Source organism: Borostomias antarcticus (assembly GCF_949987555.1).
Source record: "Borostomias antarcticus genome assembly, chromosome: 15".
Lineage (NCBI taxonomy): Eukaryota > Metazoa > Chordata > Actinopteri > Stomiiformes > Stomiidae > Borostomias > Borostomias antarcticus.
This window is the reverse complement of record NC_140248.1, coordinates 25,662,625-25,684,766: the sequence shown is the minus strand read 5'-3', so window position 1 is coordinate 25,684,766 and position 22,142 is coordinate 25,662,625. Positions and strand designations below refer to the sequence as shown.

Genomic DNA, 22,142 nt, shown 5'->3' with positions numbered 1-22,142 from the left:
GGGTTGCCAACAGCGATGTCTCAGATTCGTGGAGCTTGCGTTGGATTGTGGGTAACGTAGTTTTCTCTGTATGAAGTGTTGGTTTCAGAGGACAGAATTAAACATATTTTTAAAAATTCAATTTTTGAGATAAAATTCTGAAAAAAATCATACTACATCTTGGATATGTGGCCAATGTTGTCACTCTTTATGAGGATGATCAGACATTGATTTGGCGAGAATTAATAGGAACTATACAGAACTGTTAACAGTAAAACCTTTTGAAGTGCTGTGGGCTCTATTTTTCATATTTCAAAAATCTGTGAGGATCGTTTGGTAAGGACAGTCTGAAGATACAGTAGATCGATTTTGGTGTCAATTGAACAAAAAATGTGGGAGGAGATAGGTTTGATAGGTTTTACAGTTTATGAAAAAATCAGAGTGATGGACTTCAAAATTCCTGCAAGATCAGAGCGTATGAAAGTTTTGTCTCACTTGGGACTACATTCACGTGGTGGTTTTACAGTGATAGCACCTATGGCTGATTTGTAATGATTTTTTAAAGTTTTAAACTTTAGACTGTTGCTGTAGCGCCACCTTCAGGTTTATTGACCTACAATGCAGGTTGAGGACTTTGGGTATAGGACTGGAGCTTTGTGCAAATTTTGGCGATTTTTTGTCCATGGGAAGTTAGACTTCAGTGGAAGATGGAGAATAATAATAATAATTAAAGCTGCTTCGCAGCGATGAGGCGGGGCCAGGCAATTTCCGACAAGTTTAGGAGCAATAAGCGAGAGAATAGGACAACAAGAAAGTTGACATTCCAATGTTCATTTTGTACATTCGTATCGTAAAACATTTGTAAAACATTTTGATGCGTTGTAAGCTCGATTTTGATAATTCAACAATGGTCAATGAGTTTGTGAATTACAGTCTGAAGATCCAGTGTAGCAAGTTTGGTGTTAATTGATTGAAAAATGTTGGATGAGATATGTTTATTAATTTTTACAGGTTTTGTTTGCTTTTCTTCATAATTGAACATTAACTTCAGCAGCTGTGTACTCAGTCAGTTGCCAATCAATCGATTTAGTCATTGTAATCCTCGGCGGGGGTTGGGTAGGGTTGCCAACAGCGATGTCTCCGATTCGTGGAGCTTGTGTTGGATTATGGGTAACGTAGTTTTCTCTGTATGAAGTGTTGGTTTCAGAGGACAGAATTAAACATATTTTAAAAAATTCTATTTTTGAGATAAAATTCTAAAAAAAAATCATACTACATCTTGGATATGTGGCTAATGTTGTCACTTTTTATGAGGATGATCAGCCATTGATTTGGCGAGAATAAATAGGAACTATATACAGAACTGTTAACAGTAAAACTTTTTGATGTGCTGTGGGCTCAATTTTTCATATTTCAAAAATCTGTGAGGATTGTTTGGTAAGGACAGTCTGAAGATACAGTAGATCAATTTTGGTGTCAATTGAACTAAAAATGTGGGAGGAGATAGGTTTGATAGGTTTTACAGTTTATGAAGAAATCAGAGTGATGGACTTCAAAATTCCTGCAAGGTCAAAGCGTATGAAAGTTTTGTCTCACTTGGGCCTACATTCACGTGGTGGTTTTACAGTGATAGCACCTATGGCTGATTTGTTATGATTTTTTTAAGTTTTAAACTTTAGACTGTTGCTGTAGCGCCACCTTCAGGTTTATTGACCTACAATGCAGGTTGAGGACTTTGGGTATACTACTGGAGCTATGTGCAAATCTTGGTGATTTTTTTGTCCACGGGAAGTTAGACTCCAGTGGAAGATGGAGAATAATAATAATAATCAAAATTCCTGCAAGGTCAGAGTGTATGAAAGTTTTGTCTCACTTGGGCCTACATTCACGTGGTGGTTTTACTGTGATGGCACCTATGGCTGATTTGTTATGATTTTTTAAAGTTTTAAACTTTAGACTGTTGCTGTAGCGCCACCTTCAGCTTTATTGACCTACAATGCAGGTTGAGGACTTTGGGTTTAGTACTGGAGCTATGTGCACATTTTTGTGATTTTTTGTCCACAGGAAGTTAGACTTCAGTGGAAGATGGAGAATAATAATAATAAGTAAAACATTTTAATGCATTGTAAGCTCAATTTTGATAATTCAATAATCTGGTCAATGAGTTTGTGAATGACAGTTTGAAGATCCAGTGTAGCAACTTGAGTATTAATTGATTGAAAAATGTGGGTTACAGGTTTTGTTAGCTTTTTTTTTTCATAATTGAACATTAACTTCAGCAGCTGTGTACTCAGTCAGTTGCCAATCAATCAATTTAGTCATTGTAATCCTCGGCGGGGGTTGGGTAGGGTTGCCAACAGCGATGTCTCAGATTCGTGGAGCTTGCGTTGGATTGTGGGTAATGTAGTTTTCTCTGTATGAAGTGTTGGTTTCAGAGGACAGAATTAAACATATTTTTAAAAATTCAATTTTTGAGATAAAATTCTGAAAAAAATCATACTACATCTTGGATATGTGGCCAATGTTGTCACTCTTTATGAGGATGATCAGACATTGATTTGGCGAGAATTAATAGGAACTATACAGAACTGTTAATAGTGAAACCTTTTGATGTGCTGTGGGCTCAATTTTTCATATTTCAAAAATCTGTGAGGATCCTTTGGTAAGGACAGTCTGTAGATACAGTATATTAATTTTGGTGTCAATTGAACAAAAAATGTGGGAGGAGATATGTTTGATAGGTTTTACAGTTTATGAAGAAATCAGAGTGATGGACTTCAAAATTCCTGCAAGGTCAAAGTGTATGAAGGTTTTGTCTCACTTGGGACTACATTCACGTGGTGGTTTTACAGTGATAGCACCTATGGCTGATTTGTTATGATTTTTTTAAGTTTTAAACTTTAGACTGTTGCTGTAGCGCCACCTTCAGGTTTATTGACCTACAATGCAGGTTGAGGACTTTGGATATAGTACTGGAGCTATGTGCAAATTTTGGTGATTTTTTGTCCATGGGAAGTTAGACTTCAGTGGAAGGAGAATAATAATAATAATTAAAGCTGCTTCGCAGCGATGAGGCGGGGCCAGGCAATTTCCGACAAGTTTAGGAGCAATAAGCGAGAGAATAGGACAACAAGAAAGTTGACATTCCAATGTTCATTTTGTACATTCGTATCGTAAAACATTTGTAAAACATTTTGATGCGTTGTAAGCTCGATTTTGATAATTCAACAATGGTCAATGAGTTTGTGAATTACAGTCTGAAGATCCAGTGTAGCAAGTTGTGTGGTGTTAATTGATTGAAAAATGTTGGATGAGATATGTTTATTAATTTTTACAGGTTTTGTTTGCTTTTCTTCATAATTGAACATTAACTTCAGCAGCTGTGTACTCAGTCAGTTGCCAATCAATCGATTTAGTCATTGTAATCCTCGGCGGGGGTTGGGTAGGGTTGCCAACAGCGATGTCTCCGATTCGTGGAGCTTGTGTTGGATTATGGGTAACGTAGTTTTCTCTGTATGAAGTGTTGGTTTCAGAGGACAGAATTAAACATATTTTAAAAAATTCAATTTTTGAGATAAAATTCTAAAAAAAAATCATACTACATCTTGGATATGTGGCTAATGTTGTCACTTTTTATGAGGATGATCAGCCATTGATTTGGCGAGAATAAATAGGAACTATATACAGAACTGTTAACAGTAAAACTTTTTGATGTGCTGTGGGCTCAATTTTTCATATTTCAAAAATCTGTGAGGATTGTTTGGTGAGGACAGTCTGAAGATACAGTAGATCAATTTTGGTGTCAATTGAACTAAAAATGTGGGAGGAGATAGGTTTGATAGGTTTTACAGTTTATGAAGAAATCAGAGTGATGGACTTCAAAATTCCTGCAAGGTCAAAGCGTATGAAAGTTTTGTCTCACTTGGGCCTACATTCACGTGGTGGTTTTACAGTGATAGCACCTATGGCTGATTTGTTATGATATTTTTAGGTTTTAAACTTTAGACTGTTGCTGTAGCGCCACCTTCAGGTTTATTGACCTACAATGCAGGTTGAGGACTTTGGGTATACTACTGGAGCTATGTGCAAATCTTGGTGATTTTTTGTCCACGGGAAGTTAGACTTCAGTGGAAGATGGAGAATAATAATAATAATCAAAATTCCTGCAAGGTCAGAGTGTATGAAAGTTTTGTCTCACTTGGGCCTACATTCACGTGGTGGTTTTACTGTGATGGCACCTATGGCTGATTTGTTATGATTTTTTAAAGTTTTAAACTTTAGACTTTTGCTGTAGCGCCACCTTCAGCTTTATTGACCTACAATGCAGGTTGAGGACTTTGGGTTTAGTACTGGAGCTATGTGCACATTTTTGTGATTTTTTGTCCACAGGAAGTTAGACTTCAGTGGAAGATGGAGTATAATAATAATAAGTAAAACATTTTAATGCATTGTAAGCTCAATTTTGATAATTCAATAATCTGGTCAATGAGTTTGTGAATGACAGTTTGAAGATCCAGTGTAGCAACTATAGTATTAATTGATTGAAAAATGTGGGTCACAGGTTTTGTTAGCTTTTTTTTTTCATAATTGAACATTAACTTCAGCAGCTGTGTACTCAGTCAGTTGCCAATCAATCAATTTAGTCATTGTAATCCTCGGCGGGGGTTGGGTAGGGTTGCCAACAGCGATGTCTCAGATTCGTGGAGCTTGCGTTGGATTGTGGGTAATGTAGTTTTCTCTGTATGAAGTGTTGGTTTCAGAGGACAGAATTAAACATATTTTTAAAAATTCAATTTTTGAGATAAAATTCTGAAAAAAATCATACTACATCTTGGATATGTGGCCAATGTTGTCACTCTTTATGAGGATGATCAGACATTGATTTGGCGAGAATTAATAGGAACTATACAGAACTGTTAACAGTAACACTTTTTGAAGTGCTGTGGGCTCTATTTTTCATATTTCAAAAATCTGTGAGGATCCTTTGGTAAGGACAGTCTGTAGATACAGTATATTAATTTTGGTGTCAATTGAACAAAAAATGTGGGAGGAGATATGTTTGATAGGTTTTACAGTTTATGAAGAAATCAGAGTGATGGACTTCAAAATTCCTGCAAGGTCAAAGTGTATGAAGGTTTTGTCTCACTTGGGACTACATTCACGTGGTGGTTTTACAGTGATAGCACCTATGGCTGATTTGTTATGATTTTTTTAAGTTTTAAACTTTAGACTGTTGCTGTAGCGCCACCTTCAGGTTTATTGACCTACAATGCAGGTTGAGGACTTTGGATATAGTACTGGAGCTATGTGCAAATTTTGGTGATTTTTTGTCCATGGGAAGTTAGACTTCAGTGGAAGGAGAATAATAATAATAATAATAATAATAATATAGGCAAATACAATAGGGTTCCGGCAGCTACGCTGCCTGGCCCCTAATTACCCCCTCGGTGAGCTTCTTGTCTTTGAAATCGAGAGTTTAACATGTTTTCGAATGATTTTTCACAGTGCCCACCCACATCCATTCTATGACCTAAAGTGCTAGTTTTGTCAACTTTTTGATCTGAACCATTGTATATGCTCATAAGTAACCTTAAAACAGGACTAAACATGATTTTTCCCTTTACTACTCCTTTAAGTGCTCAGACCTCGGGCCGCAGTGCGAGGGGCCCCAGGGTGGTTGGTACTCAGGTTGGTATTCAGATAAACTCATGCACTGCGAGCCACGGCTGCCTGGTGGGACTTTTATTGTGAAGAAACCAAACAGGAAACACTGACGTTCTATGACGGTTACGGAAGTCAGATTGATAACTCAAAACAACTGGCCATCTAGTCGAGATATATCCTTAGCCGGTCAATAATTCACAAACAGCTGTATGATGGCTCAATAAAAAGGTGTAGGCATAATGGTATCTTTAGCTAAACGATTTTTTGCTTTTAAGCTGCCGAAACCCCTGCTTCTTGTCCCCGGTCTGGTAACATGTCTCCTGGCTGGGGGCCGAGGCGAGGACACCGTGTCCATGGAGACTGTCTCCACGGAGAGACTGGCCGAGGAGAGCCACCGCCAGGACAGCGCTAACCTGCTGATCTTCATCATGCTCCTCACACTCACCATCCTGACCATATGGCTGTTTAAACACCGCCGGTTCAGATTTATACACGAAACAGGCCTGGCTATGATCTATGGTGAGGATCTAGTGCTGGTGATGAGCTAACTCAGAGGGCTGACCCTTAACCCTAACCCTAGCACTAACGGGACTAGGCTCATACAGTAGCTAGCACTTTGGTGTCTTACATATAAAAACGTTACGTATAATACGATAGTTAGCTAGCTAGATACTAACAGTGTAGTGGCTAACCGTGAGCTAATTAGCAAGTGATGCGTGCTGTAATATAGATGATACAGATGCATGTGTTTCTATCATCGCAGTGCATTGTGTCACTAGTGCTAGCTAACTAGCTAACTAACTAACTAACTAACTAACTAGCTAACTAACTAACTAACTAACTAACTAGCTAACTAGCTAGCTAACTAGCTAGATAACTAACTAACTAGCTAACCTAACCACCTGCAAACTCCACAGAGCAGCATGTTTTTCTGTACCACCTGTGCAGACCTTAGCCTGGATATGTCAGCCTAAGCCTAACCGGTTTTGTCAGGTGAAATGTTTCATATCCTCTGAGATGTGTTGGGTGGTTAGGGTCATATATCCTCTGAGATGTGTTGGGTGGTTAGGGTGATATATCCTCTGAGATGTGTTGGGTGGTTAGGGTCATATATCCTCTGAGATGTGTTGGGTGGTTAGGGTCATATATCCTCTGAGATGTGTTGGGTGGTTAGGGTGATATATCCTCTGAGATGTGTTGGGTGGTTAGGGTGATATATCCTCTGAGATGTGTTGGGTGGTTAGGGTGATATATCCTCTGAGATGTGTTGGGTGGTTAGGGTCATATATCCTCTGAGATGTGTTGGGTGGTTAGGGTGATATATCCTCTGAGATGTGTTGGGTGGTTAGGGTGATATATCCTCTGAGATGTGTTGGGTGGTTAGGGTGTGTCACAGTGCCTGCTCTGTCCCCTCAGGTCTTCTGGTCGGGGTGATCCTGCGCTTTGGGGTGCATGTTCCCCAGAGCATGAGCAACGTGACGATGAGCTGCAGCATCAATGCCAGCCCTGCCACACTGTTGGTCAACGTCAGCGGCCGCTACTACCAGTACACCTTGAAGGGGGAGGTTAGCGGGGGCAAGGGTCACCAAGTCCAGGATGACGAGATGCTGAGGAAGGTAGCAACACTGACCCTTCCAGCCCTAACCCTACACACCAACTCTAAACCCTGCTCCCTCCCGGGCCCTTCCAGCCTTAACCCTAAACCTTGCTCTCTACCTGACCCTGCTCCTTCTCACCCAATCACCCAGCTCTCTCCCTGCTCTCTACCTGACCCTGCTCCTTCTCACCCAATCACCCTGCTCTCTACCCGACCCTGCTCCTTCTCACCCAATCACCCAGCTCTCTCCCTGCTCTCTACCTGACCCTGCTCCTTCTCACCCAATCACCCAGCTCTCTCCCTGCTCTCTACCTGACCCTGCTCCTTCTCACCCAATCACCTTGCTCTCTACCCGACCCTGCTCCTTCTCACCCAATCACCCAGCTCTCTCCCTGCTCTCTACCCGACCCTGCTCCTTCTCACCCAATCACCCTGCTCTCTCCCTGCTCTCTACCTGACCCTGCTCCTTCTCACCCAATCACCCAGCTCTCTCCCTGCTCTCTACCTGACCCTGCTCCTTCTCACCCAATCACCCTGCTCTCTACCCGACCCTGCTCCTTCTCACCCAATCACCCAGCTCTCTCCCTGCTCTCTACCTGACCCTGCTCCTTCTCACCCAATCACCCAGCTCTCTCCTTGCTCTCTACCTGACCCTGCTCCTTCTCACCCAATCACCCAGCTCTCTCCCTGCTCTCTACCTGACCCTGCTCCTTCTCACCCAATCACCCAGCTCTCTCCCTGACCCTGCTCCTTCTCACCCAATCACCCTGCTCTCTCCCTGCTCTCTACCTGACCCTGCTCCTTCTCACCCAATCACCCAGCTCTCTCCTTGCTCTCTACCTGACCCTGCTCCTTCTCACCCAATCACCCAGCTCTCTCCCTGCTCTCTACCTGACCCTGCTCCTTCTCACCCAATCACCCAGCTCTCTCCCTGCTCTCTACCCGACCCTGCTCCTTCTCACCCAATCACCCAGCTCTCTCCCTGACCCTGCTCCTTCTCACCCAATCACCCAGCTCTCTCCCTGCTCTCTACCCGACCCTGCTCCTTCTCACCCAATCACCCAGCTCTCTCCCTGACCCTGCTCCTTCTCACCCAATCACCCAGCTCTCTCCCTGCTCTCTACCTGACCCTGCTCCTTCTCACCCAATCACCCTGCTCTCTACCCGACCCTGCTCCTTCTCACCCAATCACCCATCTCTCTCCCTGCTCTCTACCTGACCCTGCTCCTTCTCACCCAATCACCCTGCTCTCTACCCGACCCTGCTCCTTCTCACCCAATCACCCAGCTCTCTCCCTGCTCTCTGCAACCGTGCTGCTCTCTCACTGCTTTTTCTCTGCTACTCTCCCTGCTTTCTCCCTCCTTCCTCTCTCTCTGCTCTGTCTTTCCCCTATCTCCGTCCTCTCTTCCTGCTGGTCTCTCACTGTTCTTTCTCTGCTACTCTCCCTGCTCCCTACGTCCTCATTGCTCTCTCCCTTCTCTATTCCTTCCTTTCTCTCCTCTCTCCCTGCTCTTTCCTTCCTCTCTCCCTGTTCCCTGTTTCATCTCTCTGCTCTCTCCATGCTCCCTCCTTATGTGACAGAACTGGTAACATGTAGAGGTGCACAGGCTTCCCCTCCACCCCTCCAATCATATTAGATCAGAGAGTACCTCACAGTGTTTCCCATACATACTAGCTAGACTAGACTTAGCTGTGGCATCCTGCCACTATAATGAACCCTTCCTCTTCAGCAGCTCCCAGCACCTGTGTGCACTGCATTAGCAAGCTCCGCCCTCTCTTCCACCAAGGACTACCGTTCACTGGCTGCTGAAGCCGACAGGATTTTCCTCGCCAACCGACAGCAGTTCACCCACGCACTGTTTCCTGCTTACACCTCACCCTCACCTCTGGAAGATGCAACAAGCACTGCTGCGGCCGTGGCTGCCCATCACAAACGTGACAGCGGCCAACGTGACAGTGGGTTGTGCTATTACCACAGCAGGTATGGAGCCAAGGCCAAGCAGTGTCGCTCACCATGCAATTTTAGTGCCCAGAGAAACGCCAGAGCCGGCGCTCAATAACAGCTGTGAGCGTTGTTCATCGAGGACACCTTATCGGGCCGGCAGCTGCTGGTCGATTCGGGCGCACAACGTAGTAACCTGCCTGCATCTACTGTGGACACAATGGCCGGCGGACATGGCCCCCCGATGGACGCCGCTAATGGCACGCCCATACGTACCTACGGCACCAGGTATGTAGAGGTCTGTTTTGGCTGGGACTTGGGCTCGCCATCTACAGGGAGGAGTTCACAACCATGGAGCGCCTTGGCATCGTGCGTCGCTCGGACAGCCCATGGGCCTCCCCCCTGCACATGGTCATGAAGGCAGATGGTGGTTGGCGCCCCTGTGGTGATTTTTGCCGGCTGAACAATGCCATAAACCCTGACCGGTACCCCGTTCCGCACATACAAGATTTCTGTGCACACCTGGCAGGCGCCACCATTTTTTCCAAGGTAGATTTGGTCCACCAGGTACCGGTCCACCCACAGGACATACCCAAGACAGCGGTCATTACGCCATTCGGTCTCTTCGAGTTTCTCCGGAGGCCATTTGGCCTCAAGGGAGCGGCACAGACATTCCAGCGGCTTATGGACTCTGTGTTGCGCGACATGCCGTTCTTGTTTGTTTATTTGGACGACATCCTCGTGGCCAGCGCGTCCACGGAGGAGCACATGACACACCTCCAGCAGTTGTTTGAGCTCAGTATGCATGGTCTCATCGTCAACTCAGCCAAGTGCCAATTCCCGCCAGGGTGGACGCTGTTGCCAGTTTCCCTCGCCCCGTACTGTGAGATCCCAGCAGTTCCTGGGCACGGTGAACTTTTACAACAGGTTTATTCCCCATGCAGCTCATCTCATGCGGCCCTTGTACGAGGCCCTGAGGGGAAAGGACTCTAAGGATGAGGTGGACTGGCCTCCTGAGATGGACAACACTTTCAACAACACCAAGGCTGCGCTGGCCAATGCTGCATTACTGGCACACCCATCTCCGACTGCCCCAGTCGTCCTCACGACGGATGCCTCAGACTACGCAGTCGGGGCGGTGTGCGAGCAGTGGGTGGTCGGCACCTGGCAACCACTCGCCTTCTTCAGTAAACAGCTTCGGGACAATGAGAGGAAGTACAGCACCTTCGACCGGGAGCTCCTCGGTCTCTTCCTCGCCACCCGCCACTTCAGGTTTCTGTTGGAGGGCCGCCGTTTCACTGCCTTCCTCGACCACAAGCCACTGACATTCGCCATGGCCAAGACCTCTGAACCGTGGTCCGGGCGCCAGCAGCGTCAGCTCTCCGCCATCTCTGAGTTCACCACAGACATCCAGCATGTGGCTGGAAAGGACAATCTGGTGGCTGACTGCCTCTCCCAAGTGATGGTGAGATCCGTGCATTTGGGGATTGACTACATTGCCATGGCCGCAGACCAGGCTACGGACTCAGACATTCAGGACTACAGCACGACCACTACCGGGTTGCGGTTGGTAGACGTGGTGTTTGATGCTAACACCACGCTCCTCTGCGACGTATCCACGGGCCAACCCCGCCCCATGGTGCCCACAGACTGGCGGCGCTGCATTTTTTATGCTGTCCATGACCTTTCCCATCCTGGTGTGAAGGCGTCTATTAGGCTGGTGGCGGCTATGTTTGTCTTCAAGAAAGACATCAAGACCTGGGCTGGCTCCTGTGTGGCGTGCCAGCGCGTTAAGGTGCACCGCCATACAAAAGCCCCTTTGGCGCCGTTTCTAGTGCCAGAGAGGCGTTTCGACTATGTGAACGTGGACCTGGTGGGCCCCCTGCCCCCCTCGCATGGTTTCACTCACCTTCTCACCATGGTGGACAGGACCACCAGGTGGACAGAAGTTGTTCCTCTCTCCTCAACTACATCTGCTGAGGTGGCCCGGGCATTCATCGGGTCCTGGGTGGCCCGTTTTTGCACACCTGCCGACCTCACCTCCGACAGGGGCCCGCAGTTCACATCTGAACTCTGGACTGCAGTTGCATGAATGGAAATAGCTTCATCATAATATCACTGAAATTGAATTTTAAAAATGTTTTGTTTTTCTGTTAACACGTGGTCGTCGTGGGAGCACATAGGCCTAGTCGCTGGCCCTGGTTACGTAGGTAAATGCGCCGGGTGTTCGCAACAATCAAAACAACATGGATCTGAACTGATGGCGAGATATTTAACAGCAGAGAAACAATGATGCAATCGTGGCCAAAACGGGAACTCTCAGGAAGAGAAGTACAGAACAGGAGGATATTTCGAGCAGCGTGGTGAACATAGAAGAGGAAGAGGAGGAGGATATTTCGAGCAGCGTGGTGAACATAGAAGAGGAAGAGGCGTGGACTTGAACCGGACCATAGTGGGCAGGAACTCAGCACAGGCTCCGCCAGCAGCGGCAATGAAGACGGTCCCCGCAGCACCAAGCAGGGCAAACCCACGAGGAAATACGACTCAGCACCAAGCAGGCAAACCCACGAGGAAATACGACTCAGCACCAAGCAGGGCAAACCCACGAGGAAATACCACTCAGCACCAAGCAGGGCAAACCCACGAGGAAATACGACTCAGCACCAAGCAGGGCAAACCCACGAGGAAATACGACTCGAGCTACATCATCATCATCATCTTCATCCGCTTATCCAGGGTCGGGTCGCGGAGGCAGCAGCTCCAGCAGGGGGCCCCAGACATCCCTTTCCCTAGCAGCATCAACCAGCTCTGCCTGGGGAATCTTTAGCCGCTCACAGGCCAGTGCGGAGATGTAGTCCCGCCACCTAGTCCTGGGTCTACCCCGCGGCCTCCTCCCAGCCTGACACGCCTGGAACACCTCCCTAGGGAGGCGCCCAGGAGGCATCCTCACTAGATGCCCGAACCACCTCAACTGGCTCCTTTCGACGCAAAGGAACAGCGGCTCTACTCCGAGTCTCTCCCGGATGACTGAACTTCTCACCCGATCTCTCAGGGAGACCCCAGCCACCCTCCGGAGAAAACTCATTTCGGCCGCTTGTATCCGTGATCTCGTTCTTTCGGTCATGACCCATCCTTCATGACCATAGGTGAGGGTGGGGACGAAGATAGACCGGTAGATCGAGAGCTTTGCCTTTTGGCTCAGCTCTCTTTTCGTCACAACAGTGCGGTAAAGCGACTGCAGAACCGCACCAGCTGCTCCGATTCTCCGGCCAAACTCCCTCTCCATGGTTCCCTCACTCGTGAACAAGACCCCCAGATACTTGAACTCCTTTACTTGGGGTAAGGACTCATTTCCTACTCGGAGCGGACAGGCCACCGGTTTCCTGCTGAGAACCATGGCCTCAAATTTAGAAGTGCTTATTCTCATCCCAGCCGCTTCACACTCAGTTGCGAACCTATCCAGAGAGTGCTGGAGGTCGCAGGCAGCTGATGCCATCAGGACCACATCATCTGCAAAAAGCAGTGACGTGATCCCCAGCTCACCGAACTGCAAACCCACCTCCCCCCGGCTACGCCTCGATATCCGGTCCATGAAAATCACAAACAGGATTGGTGACAAAGCGCAGCCCTGGCGGAGGCCAACACCCACCGGAAAGGAAGACGACTTACTGCCGAGGACCCGGACACAGCTCTCGCTCTGGGTGTACAGGGATTGGATGGCCCTAAGTAGGGACACCCTCACCCCATACTCCTGCATAACCCTCCACAAGACCTCTCGAGGGACCCGGTCGTAAGCCTTCTCCAAGTCCACAAAACACATGTAGACAGGTTGGGCAAACTCCCAAGCCCCCTCCAAGATCCTTGCGAGAGTGAAGAGCTGGTCGGTAGTTCCACGACCAGGACGAAATCCGCATTGTTCCTCTTCGATCTGAGGTTCGACTATCGGCCGGACCCTCCTTTCCAGCACCTTGGAGTAAACTTTCCCTGGGAGGCTGAGTAATGTGATGCCTCTATAATTCGCACACACCCTCTGGTCCCCTTTTTTGAATATTGGGACCACCACCCCAGTCTGCCACTCCTTCGGCACTGACCCAGACTTCCACGCAATGTTACAGAGGCGTGTCAACCAAGACAGCCCCTCTACACCCAGCGCCTTCAGCATTTCTGGACGGATCTCATCAGTCCCTGGGGCTCTGCCACTGTGGAGTTGTTTGACTACCTCAGTGACCTCCTCCAAGGACATTGACGACCCCCCATCATCTTCCGGCTCTGCCTCGATCGTAGAGGGTGGATTAGTCGGGTTCAGGAGTTCCTTAAAGTGCTCCTTCCAACGCTCAACAACCTCCTCAGTTGAGGTCAGCAGTGTCCCCTCCTTGCTGTATACAGCTTGGATGGTCCCCCGCTTTCCCTTCCTGAGGTGTCTGATGGTCTTCCAGAAACACTTTGGTGCCGACCGAAAGTCCTTCTCCATGGTTTCTCCGAACTCCTCCCACACCCACTGCTTTGCCTTGGTCACGGCCGAAGCCGCAGCCCTCCGGGCCAGTCGATACCCTGCAACTGTTTCTGGGGTCTCCCGGGCTAACATAACCCGGAAGGCCTCCTTCTTCAGTCGGACGGCTTCCCTCACCACCGCTGTCCACCACGGTGTCCGAGGGTTACCGCCCCTTGAGGTACCTATGGCCCTCAGGCCACAGCTCCCAGCCGCAGCTTCAGCAATGGAGGCTTTGAACACCGACCACTCATGCTCGATGTCCCCAACCTCCACAGGGATGCCTGAGAAGCTCCGCCGGAGGTGGCAATTGAAATCTCTCCGGACAGGCTCTTCCTCCAGACGTTCCCAGTTCACCCTCACTACACGCTTGGGTTTTCCAGGTCTGTCCAGAAGTTTCCCCCGCCATCGAAACCAGCTCACCACCAGATGGTGATCAGTGGACAGCTCTGCCCCTCTCTTTACCCGAGTGTCCAAAACGCATGGCCTCAGATCAGATGATACGATAACGAAATCGATCATCGACCTTCGGCCTAAGGTGTTCTGATGCCAGGTGTACTTGTGGGCATCCTTGTGTTCGAACATGGTGTTTGTTATGGACAAACCGTGACTAGCACAGAAGTCCAACAACAAAACACCACTCGGGTTCAGATCGTGGTGGCCATGCCTCCCAATCACGCCCCTCCAAGTTTCTCCATCATTGCCTACGTGTGCATTGAAGTCCCCCAGTAGGACACTGGAGTCCCCTGCAGGAGCCCCCAAAAGGACTCCACTCAGGGTCTGCAGGAAGGCTGAGTACTCTGAACTGCTGTTCGGTGCATAAGCACCAACCACAGTCAGAGTCCCCCCCCCCACAGTCCTAAGGCGCAGGGAGGCGACCCTCTCGTCCACTGGGGTGAACTCCAGCACAGAGGCGCTCAGCTGGGGGCTAGCTAGTATAGCCACACCTGCCTTACGCCTCATACTGTGAGCAACTCCGGAGAAGAACAGGGTCCAACCCCTATCCAGGAGTTTGGTTCCGGCGCCGGTGCTGTGCGTGGAGGTTAGCCCCACCAGGTGTAATTGGTATCGCTCCACCTCCCTCACAAGCTCCGGCTCCTTCCCCCCCAGCGAGGTCACGTTCCATGTCCCCAGAGCCAGCCTTTGCCGCCCGGGTCCGGTCTGTCGGTGCCCCCCGCCTTCACCGCCACCTAGTTGACAGCGCACCCGACCCCGACAATTCCTCCCGCGGGTGGTGGGTCCACGGGACGATGGAGGAGGAGATGGTGCTTCCACGTTGCTTATTCGGGCTGGGCCCGGCCGGGCTCCATGGTAAGCCCGGCCACCAGGCGCTCGCATGCGGGCCCTCCGTCTGGGCCTGGCTCCAGACGAGGGCCCCGGGCTTCCTCCGGGCCGGGTCTATCTTCCTTTTTGGTGTTCTGTCATCAGGGTTTTTTCCTGTAACCCCAGGTAGGGGGGCTAGGGGGTACTACCACTTGCCCAAGGTGGACCCCCAGACTAGTGGAGGGAAGGAGGCGTCTTACTTCTCCATTCTAGTTTTGCAACTAGCCACGGCCGCTCGAGCTACATTACATTAAAAATTGGGATTCACCTGGAGTGGGGCCGAGGCGGATCCCGTACCACAGTGTGTGATATGTGGTCACATTCTTAGCAATGACTGTATGAAGCCCTCGCATCTGGGCTTTTTGTGAGAGTTGTAACAGTTAACGTGCCAGTTTTGTGCAGCACGATTTTGGAAAACATCTGTGAAAAATAAATATTCTTATTAGGAATAAATTTGCCTCCTCTGTGAACTGTGCATAGCTGAATATGGGATAGGTATGGAAGTCTACTGCTACTCTATTTTAACATAAATTATAATGGTGGTACTTGGAGAGACCAATATTTTCTGAGGTGGTACTTGGTGTAAAATGTTTACACCAAGTACCAGTGAGAACCACTGGTCTAGGGGCAGAGTCGATCTGTACACATTGCTCTCTCGATTCCAGATATGATGACATCCAGGTGTAAGCTTGATCAATTTAATTTCGATAGTTTTGATAAAAGGGTGTCATGGCAGACAGTGTCGAAAGCCTTTTTCAGGTCGAGGAACACTGCCTCCACAACATTGCCCCCATCTAAATATCGCTTCACAGTGTCCTATTAAATCATTAAATAAAATATGTAAATTCTGTGTATAATTTTGAGATATATGAAAATATGTATGAATTGTATGAATGAACACTTTATTATGAAAATACTTTTCATAATTTAATCTTATTATTATCTTAATTATTGAAACAATAATACATTGTGGCTGCCTGTCAGAACCGCCCAGGACAGCAGGTCCAGTCTCTCATTTTTTTCCCTTGTTGTCTTTCCAGGTGACGTTTGACCCAGAAGTGTTTTTCAATATTTTGTTGCCTCCAATTATTTTCCATGCTGGCTACAGTTTGAAAAGGGTAAGCCATTGAATTTCCAGAAAAATATTAAGTCCTAGGCCAAGTGTCATTAGTAGCAGTAGTGGTCCATTAATGGAGATTGATGGTATGGTTAGTAATGTGACATGTTTATAATGTTTCAGAGTTCTGTTAGAATTGTATGTTGGAATGTGACATGTTTATGTTTCAGAGCTCGGTTAGAATGTTTGCCTTTCAAACAAGACAGTATAGATTGTAAGTCCTTGATAATTGTAATGGAGTGCACGAAAAAAATATCTAAAGTAAATTGTATTTTACTTTTTACTTAATTATATTATATAAATAAAATTAGCCTATATGTAAAGTATGTAACTAACCATGTATGGCCAACCATGGACCAATTGTATTACAGTTTACCATTATTTTGTATCAAATTTGTCATATGGGCCTGTGGTTCGAGTGTTCAGCTTCAGGCGAGTAAGGTTGCGATCACACCAGAAAGTCCCAACCAAGGACCAGACCAAATGAGGGAAGTTGCAACATTGTTGCTGTTTTTCTTGGTCTGGTTCACGTTCACACGGTCATTTGTGTAATCCAACCAACACATGTAAACAAATGTCAAGCGGTCGTACAGGTTGCGCATCTATTGGCTAGAAAAATTACAAGGGAAAATCATTAAACGCATGTAATTAGAGCAATCACTGTTACAATGGAGCCACAACAGCACATTGCATTTACCATACTGGCGCTACTTGTGATTATTTGGTGCTCTGGCCAAATAACAACGGCGACCCAATATGAGCATGACCGAATCTGGACACGTGTAAACAATGAAGGCGCGCTGCTTTTTTCAATGCAAAGGAGTCGTAGGAGTTGGTACCGACGCAGAATACGGGCCTTGATGGATCCCGACGAGACCTTCTCCGTGCGCCTATCACACAGGAGACATGCTCTTTGTTTTGGTCCTACGGATAGTCCGATGCGCGTTCTCACCAAAAGCGAACCGAAGCATGGTCCCTTTCGCAGCGGACCGAGTCCTTGCTTTTTAGGCGGACCATGGTTCGGTTGTTTGATCCGGGACCGAGTTCGAATACGCTTTCACACCTCTCTAAACGAAGCGGAGCAAACTTTTTTGGTCCGATAGTCCGATTCCAAACGGATCAAATGTGTAGGTGTGAACACACCCTAAGGGTTAGGGTGGCCCAGGTGGCCAGGGTAAAATGTACCTTAATGTCAAGCCCTAAACAGCAAACCAATCTAAGTTATTAAGTAATGTGCTTGAGTGGTCTACCTTTGTGTATAAATCAAGTAATGTTCATTTAAAATAATTGTTGCACTGTCTATGTTTATAAACAGGTGATGTACTTTGATTTCCAAGCAAACACTATACAAATATCTTATCACTCCGAAAAAAGCTTATTTGACTCCCCAAGTAACCTATTGTGGGGGACTACAGCATAATATTGGTGCCACCAAACCATGTCCAGTGGAAAAGCTTAACCGTTCACTGTATCAAAATATTATGATTCATACAGTAGCATAGCCTACTTGGAACTGATTGGGCAGTGGTGTTCCAGTGGGTTAAAATCCCTTTCCTTTTTTGCTACCATTTTTGCACTTTGAGAATGGTATTTCCATTGAATCGTGTCCTTGCATTTTATGGTTTATTTTAGTTAATAAACCATTAACAATTAACGAGTCAGTTATTGGAGGAACTTGCCAAAATGTCTCCCTATTCTCTCCTATTTTGTTACAATGTAACATAACATTCTAATGTTTCAGAGGCATTTCTTCAGGAACATCGGCTCCATCCTTGCCTATGCCTTCATGGGGACAGTTATATCATGCTTTGTCATTGGGTGAGTTCCTGTGTGTGTGTGTGTGTGTGTGTGTGTGTGTGTGTGTGTGTGTGTGTGTGTGTGTGTGTGTGTGTGTGTGTGTGTGTGCGCCCATGTGCAACGTGTGTGTAACGTGTGTATCTGTATGTGTGTTGTCTCTGCCTCCAGGCTTGTGATGTATGGTTGTGTGTCGTTCATGAAAGCTGTGGGACAGCTGGGAGGAGACTTCTTCTTTACTGACTGCCTCTTCTTTGGTGCCATAGTCTCTGCTACAGACCCAGGTAGAAGGCTGTTCTGTTCTATTGTATTCTAACCTAATGTGTAACACTCAGAGTGAGTGTTGATGTGAGTGTGTGTGTCCTCCCAGTCACAGTCCTGGCCATCTTCAATGAACTGCATGTGGATGTGGACCTGTACGCCCTGCTGTTTGGAGAGAGTGTCCTCAACGATGCTGTGGCCATAGTCCTGTCTTCGTAAGCCTCTACACACACACACACACACACACACACACACACACACACACACTAACCATACCCACCTCTAACACCCTAACACTAACCATACCCCCCTCTAACACCCTAACACTAACCATACCCCCACCTCTAACACCCTAACACTAACCATACCCCCCTCTAACACCCTAACACTAACCATACCCCCACCTAGGGCTGTACGATATATCGTTTACATATCGCCATTGTGATGTGCGCTTGCGCAATAGTCACATCGCTGGGCCTGCCATTTTTCTACTGCTATGTAGTCAAACTCAAACACGTCATGAGAATTCAAAATTCAATACTGATTTTCCGCAAATACCTAGGCTTTGAAACATTCATAGGCGTATATGTTTTCTTGCCTATGTGAATGAATATAGGCCCATAATCTCCCTTGCCGTGTTGCTCAGCTCTGGTCCAGGCACGGAGGCGCAGTTGAACGAAACGTGGATATTGGAAAGAATAAGCACTGTGTTTTGAAATGTTGTGGGTCAATCATACAGCTGTAACAGAATATGCGCATTCCAATGTACGTATTTTTTTTTACCGCTATTATAATCCCTATTTGATGAGGGGGGGGGGGGGGGGGGGAGGGGCTGGGTCTGACTGCCCCCCCTGATCAAAAAGTCAAACTGTGTGTATGACCAAGCCCTCCTCTAATACTAACCAAGCCCACCTCTAATACTAACCAAACCCACCTCTAACACTAACCAAGCCCTCCTCTAATACTAACCAAACCCTCCTCTAATACTAACCAAGCCCTCCTCTAATACTAACCAAGCCCTCCTCTAATACTAACCAAGCCCTCCTCTAATACTAACCAAGCCCACCTCTAATACTAACCAAGCCCTCCTCTAATACTAACCAAACCCTCCTCTAATACTAACCAAACCCTCCTCTAATATTAACCAAGCCCTCCTCTAATACTAACCAAGCCCTCCTCTAATACTAACCAAGCCCTCCTCTAATACTAACCAAGCCCTCCTCTAATACTAACCAAGCCCTCCTCTAATACTAACCAAACCCTCCTCTAATACTAACCAAACCCTCCTCTAATACTAACCAAACCCTCCTCTAATACTAACCAAACCCTCCTCTAATACTAACCAAGCCCTCCTCTAATACTAACCAAGCCCTCCTCTAATACTAACCAAGCCCTCCTCTAATACTAACCAAGCCCTCCTCTAATACTAACCAAACCCTCCTCTAATACTAACCAAGCCCACCTCTAATACTAACCAAGCCCTCCTCTAATACTAACCAAGCCCTCCTCTAATACTAACCAAACCCTCCTCTAATACTAACCAAACCCTCCTCTAACACTAACCAAACCCTCCTCTAACACTAACCAAACCCTCCTCTAATACTAACCAAGCCCTCCTCTAATACTAACCAAGCCCTCCTCTAATACTAACCAAGCCCTCCTCTAATACTAACCAAGCCCACCTCTAATACTAACCAAGCCCTCCTCTAATACTAACCAAACCCTCCTCTAATACTAACCAAACCCTCCTCTAATATTAACCAAGCCCTCCTCTAATACTAACCAAGCCCTCCTCTAATACTAACCAAGCCCTCCTCTAATACTAACCAAGCCCTCCTCTAATACTAACCAAGCCCTCCTCTAATACTAACCAAACCCTCCTCTAATACTAACCAAGCCCACCTCTAATACTAACCAAGCCCTCCTCTAATACTAACCAAGCCCTCCTCTAATACTAACCAAACCCTCCTCTAATACTAACCAAACCCTCCTCTAACACTAACCAAACCCTCCTCTAATACTAACCAAACCCTCCTCTAATACTAACCAAGCCCTCCTCTAATACTAACCAAACCCTCCTCTAATACTAACCAAACCCTCCTCTAATACTAACCAAACCCTCCTCTAATACTAACCAAGCCCTCCTCTAATACTAACCAAGCCCTCCTCTAATACTAACCAAGCCCTCCTCTAATACTAACCAAGCCCTCCTCTAATACTAACCAAACCCTCCTCTAATACTAACCAAGCCCTCCTCTAATATTAACCAAGCCCTCCTCTAATATTAACCAAACCCTCCTCTAATACTAACCAAGCCCACCTCTAATACTAACCAAACCCTCCTCTAATACTAACCAAGCCCTCCTCTAATATTAACCAAACCCTCCTCTAATACTAACCAAACCCTCCTCTAATACTAACCAAACCCTCCTCTAATACTAACCAAGCCCTCCTCTAATACTAACCAAACCCTCCTCTAACACTAACCAAGCCCTCCTCTAATACTAACCAAACCCTCCTCTAATACTAACCAAGCCCTCCTCTAACACTAACCAAACCCTCCTCTAATACTAACCAAACCCTCCTCTAATACTAACCAAACCCTCCTCTAATACTAACCAAACCCTCCTCTAATACTAACCAAACCCTCCTCTAATACTAACCAAACCCTCCTCTAATACTAACCAAGCCCTCCTCTAATACTAACCAAGCCCTCCTCTAATACTAACCAAGCCCTCCTCTAATACTAACCAAGCCCTCCTCTAATACTAACCAAGCCCTCCTCTAATACTAACCAAGCCCTCCTCTAATACTAACCAAGCCCTCCTCTAATACTAACCAAGCCCTCCTCTAATACTAACCAAACCCTCCTCTAATACTAACCAAGCCCTCCTCTAATACTAACCAAACCCTCCTCTAATACTAACCAAACCCTCCTCTAATACTAACCAAGCCCACCTCTAATACTAACCAAGCCCTCCTCTAATACTAACCAAGCCCTCCTCTAATACTAACCAAACCCTCCTCTAACACTAACCAAGCCCTCCTCTAATACTAACCAAGCCCTCCTCTAATACTAACCAAACCCTCCTCTAATACTAACCAAACCCTCCTCTAACACTAACCAAGCCCTCCTCTAATACTAACCAAGCCCTCCTCTAATACTAACCAAACCCTCCTCTAATACTAACCAAGCCCTCCTCTAATACTAACCAAACCCTCCTCTAATACTAACCAAGCCCTCTAATACTAACCAAGCCCTCTAATACTAACCAAGCCCTCCTCTAATACTAACCAAACCCTCCTCTAATACTAACCAAACCCTCCTCTAATACTAACCAAGCCCTCCTCTAATACTAACCAAACCCTCCTCTAATACTAACCAAGCCCTCCTCTAATACTAACCAAACCCTCCTCTAATACTAACCAAGCCCTCCTCTAATATTAACCAAACCCTCCTCTAATACTAACCAAACCCTCCTCTAATACTAACCAAACCCTCCTCTAATACTAACCAAACCCTCCTCTAATACTAACCAAACCCTCCTCTAACACTAACCAAACCCTCCTCTAACACTAACCAAACCCTCCTCTAATACTAACCAAACCCTCCTCTAATACTAACCAAACCCTCCTCTAACACTAACCAAACCCTCCTCTAACACTAACCAAACCCTCCTCTAATACTAACCAAGCCCTCCTCTAATATTAACCAAACCCTCCTCTAATACTAACCAAACCCTCCTCTAATACTAACCAAACCCTCCTCTAATACTAACCAAACCCTCCTCTAATACTAACCAAACCCTCCTCTAATACTAACCAAGCCCTCCTCTAATATTAACCAAACCCTCCTCTAATACTAACCAAACCCTCCTCTAATACTAACCAAACCCTCCTCTAATACTAACCAAACCCTCCTCTAATACTAACCAAACCCTCCTCTAATACTAACCAAGCCCTCCTCTAATATTAA

The 22,142-nt window shown here is 46.6% G+C and overlaps 1 protein-coding gene across 1 annotated transcript in view; it reads left to right on the top strand.

The window, feature by feature from the left end:
• Positions 1-5,985: 5,985 nt before the first annotated feature.
• LOC311318227 (sodium/hydrogen exchanger 6-like) overlaps positions 5,986-22,142 on the top strand; it is a 41,022-nt gene continuing 24,865 nt past the window's right edge. The window contains exons 1-6 of the mRNA XM_084449491.1: positions 5,986-6,162; positions 7,060-7,259; positions 16,035-16,112; positions 17,853-17,929; positions 18,077-18,189; positions 18,276-18,381. Of these exons, the coding sequence (XP_084305617.1) occupies positions 5,997-6,162; positions 7,060-7,259; positions 16,035-16,112; positions 17,853-17,929; positions 18,077-18,189; positions 18,276-18,381 (740 nt within the window). The 5' untranslated portion in view covers positions 5,986-5,996. The remainder of the gene's footprint in view (positions 6,163-7,059; positions 7,260-16,034; positions 16,113-17,852; positions 17,930-18,076; positions 18,190-18,275; positions 18,382-22,142) is intronic.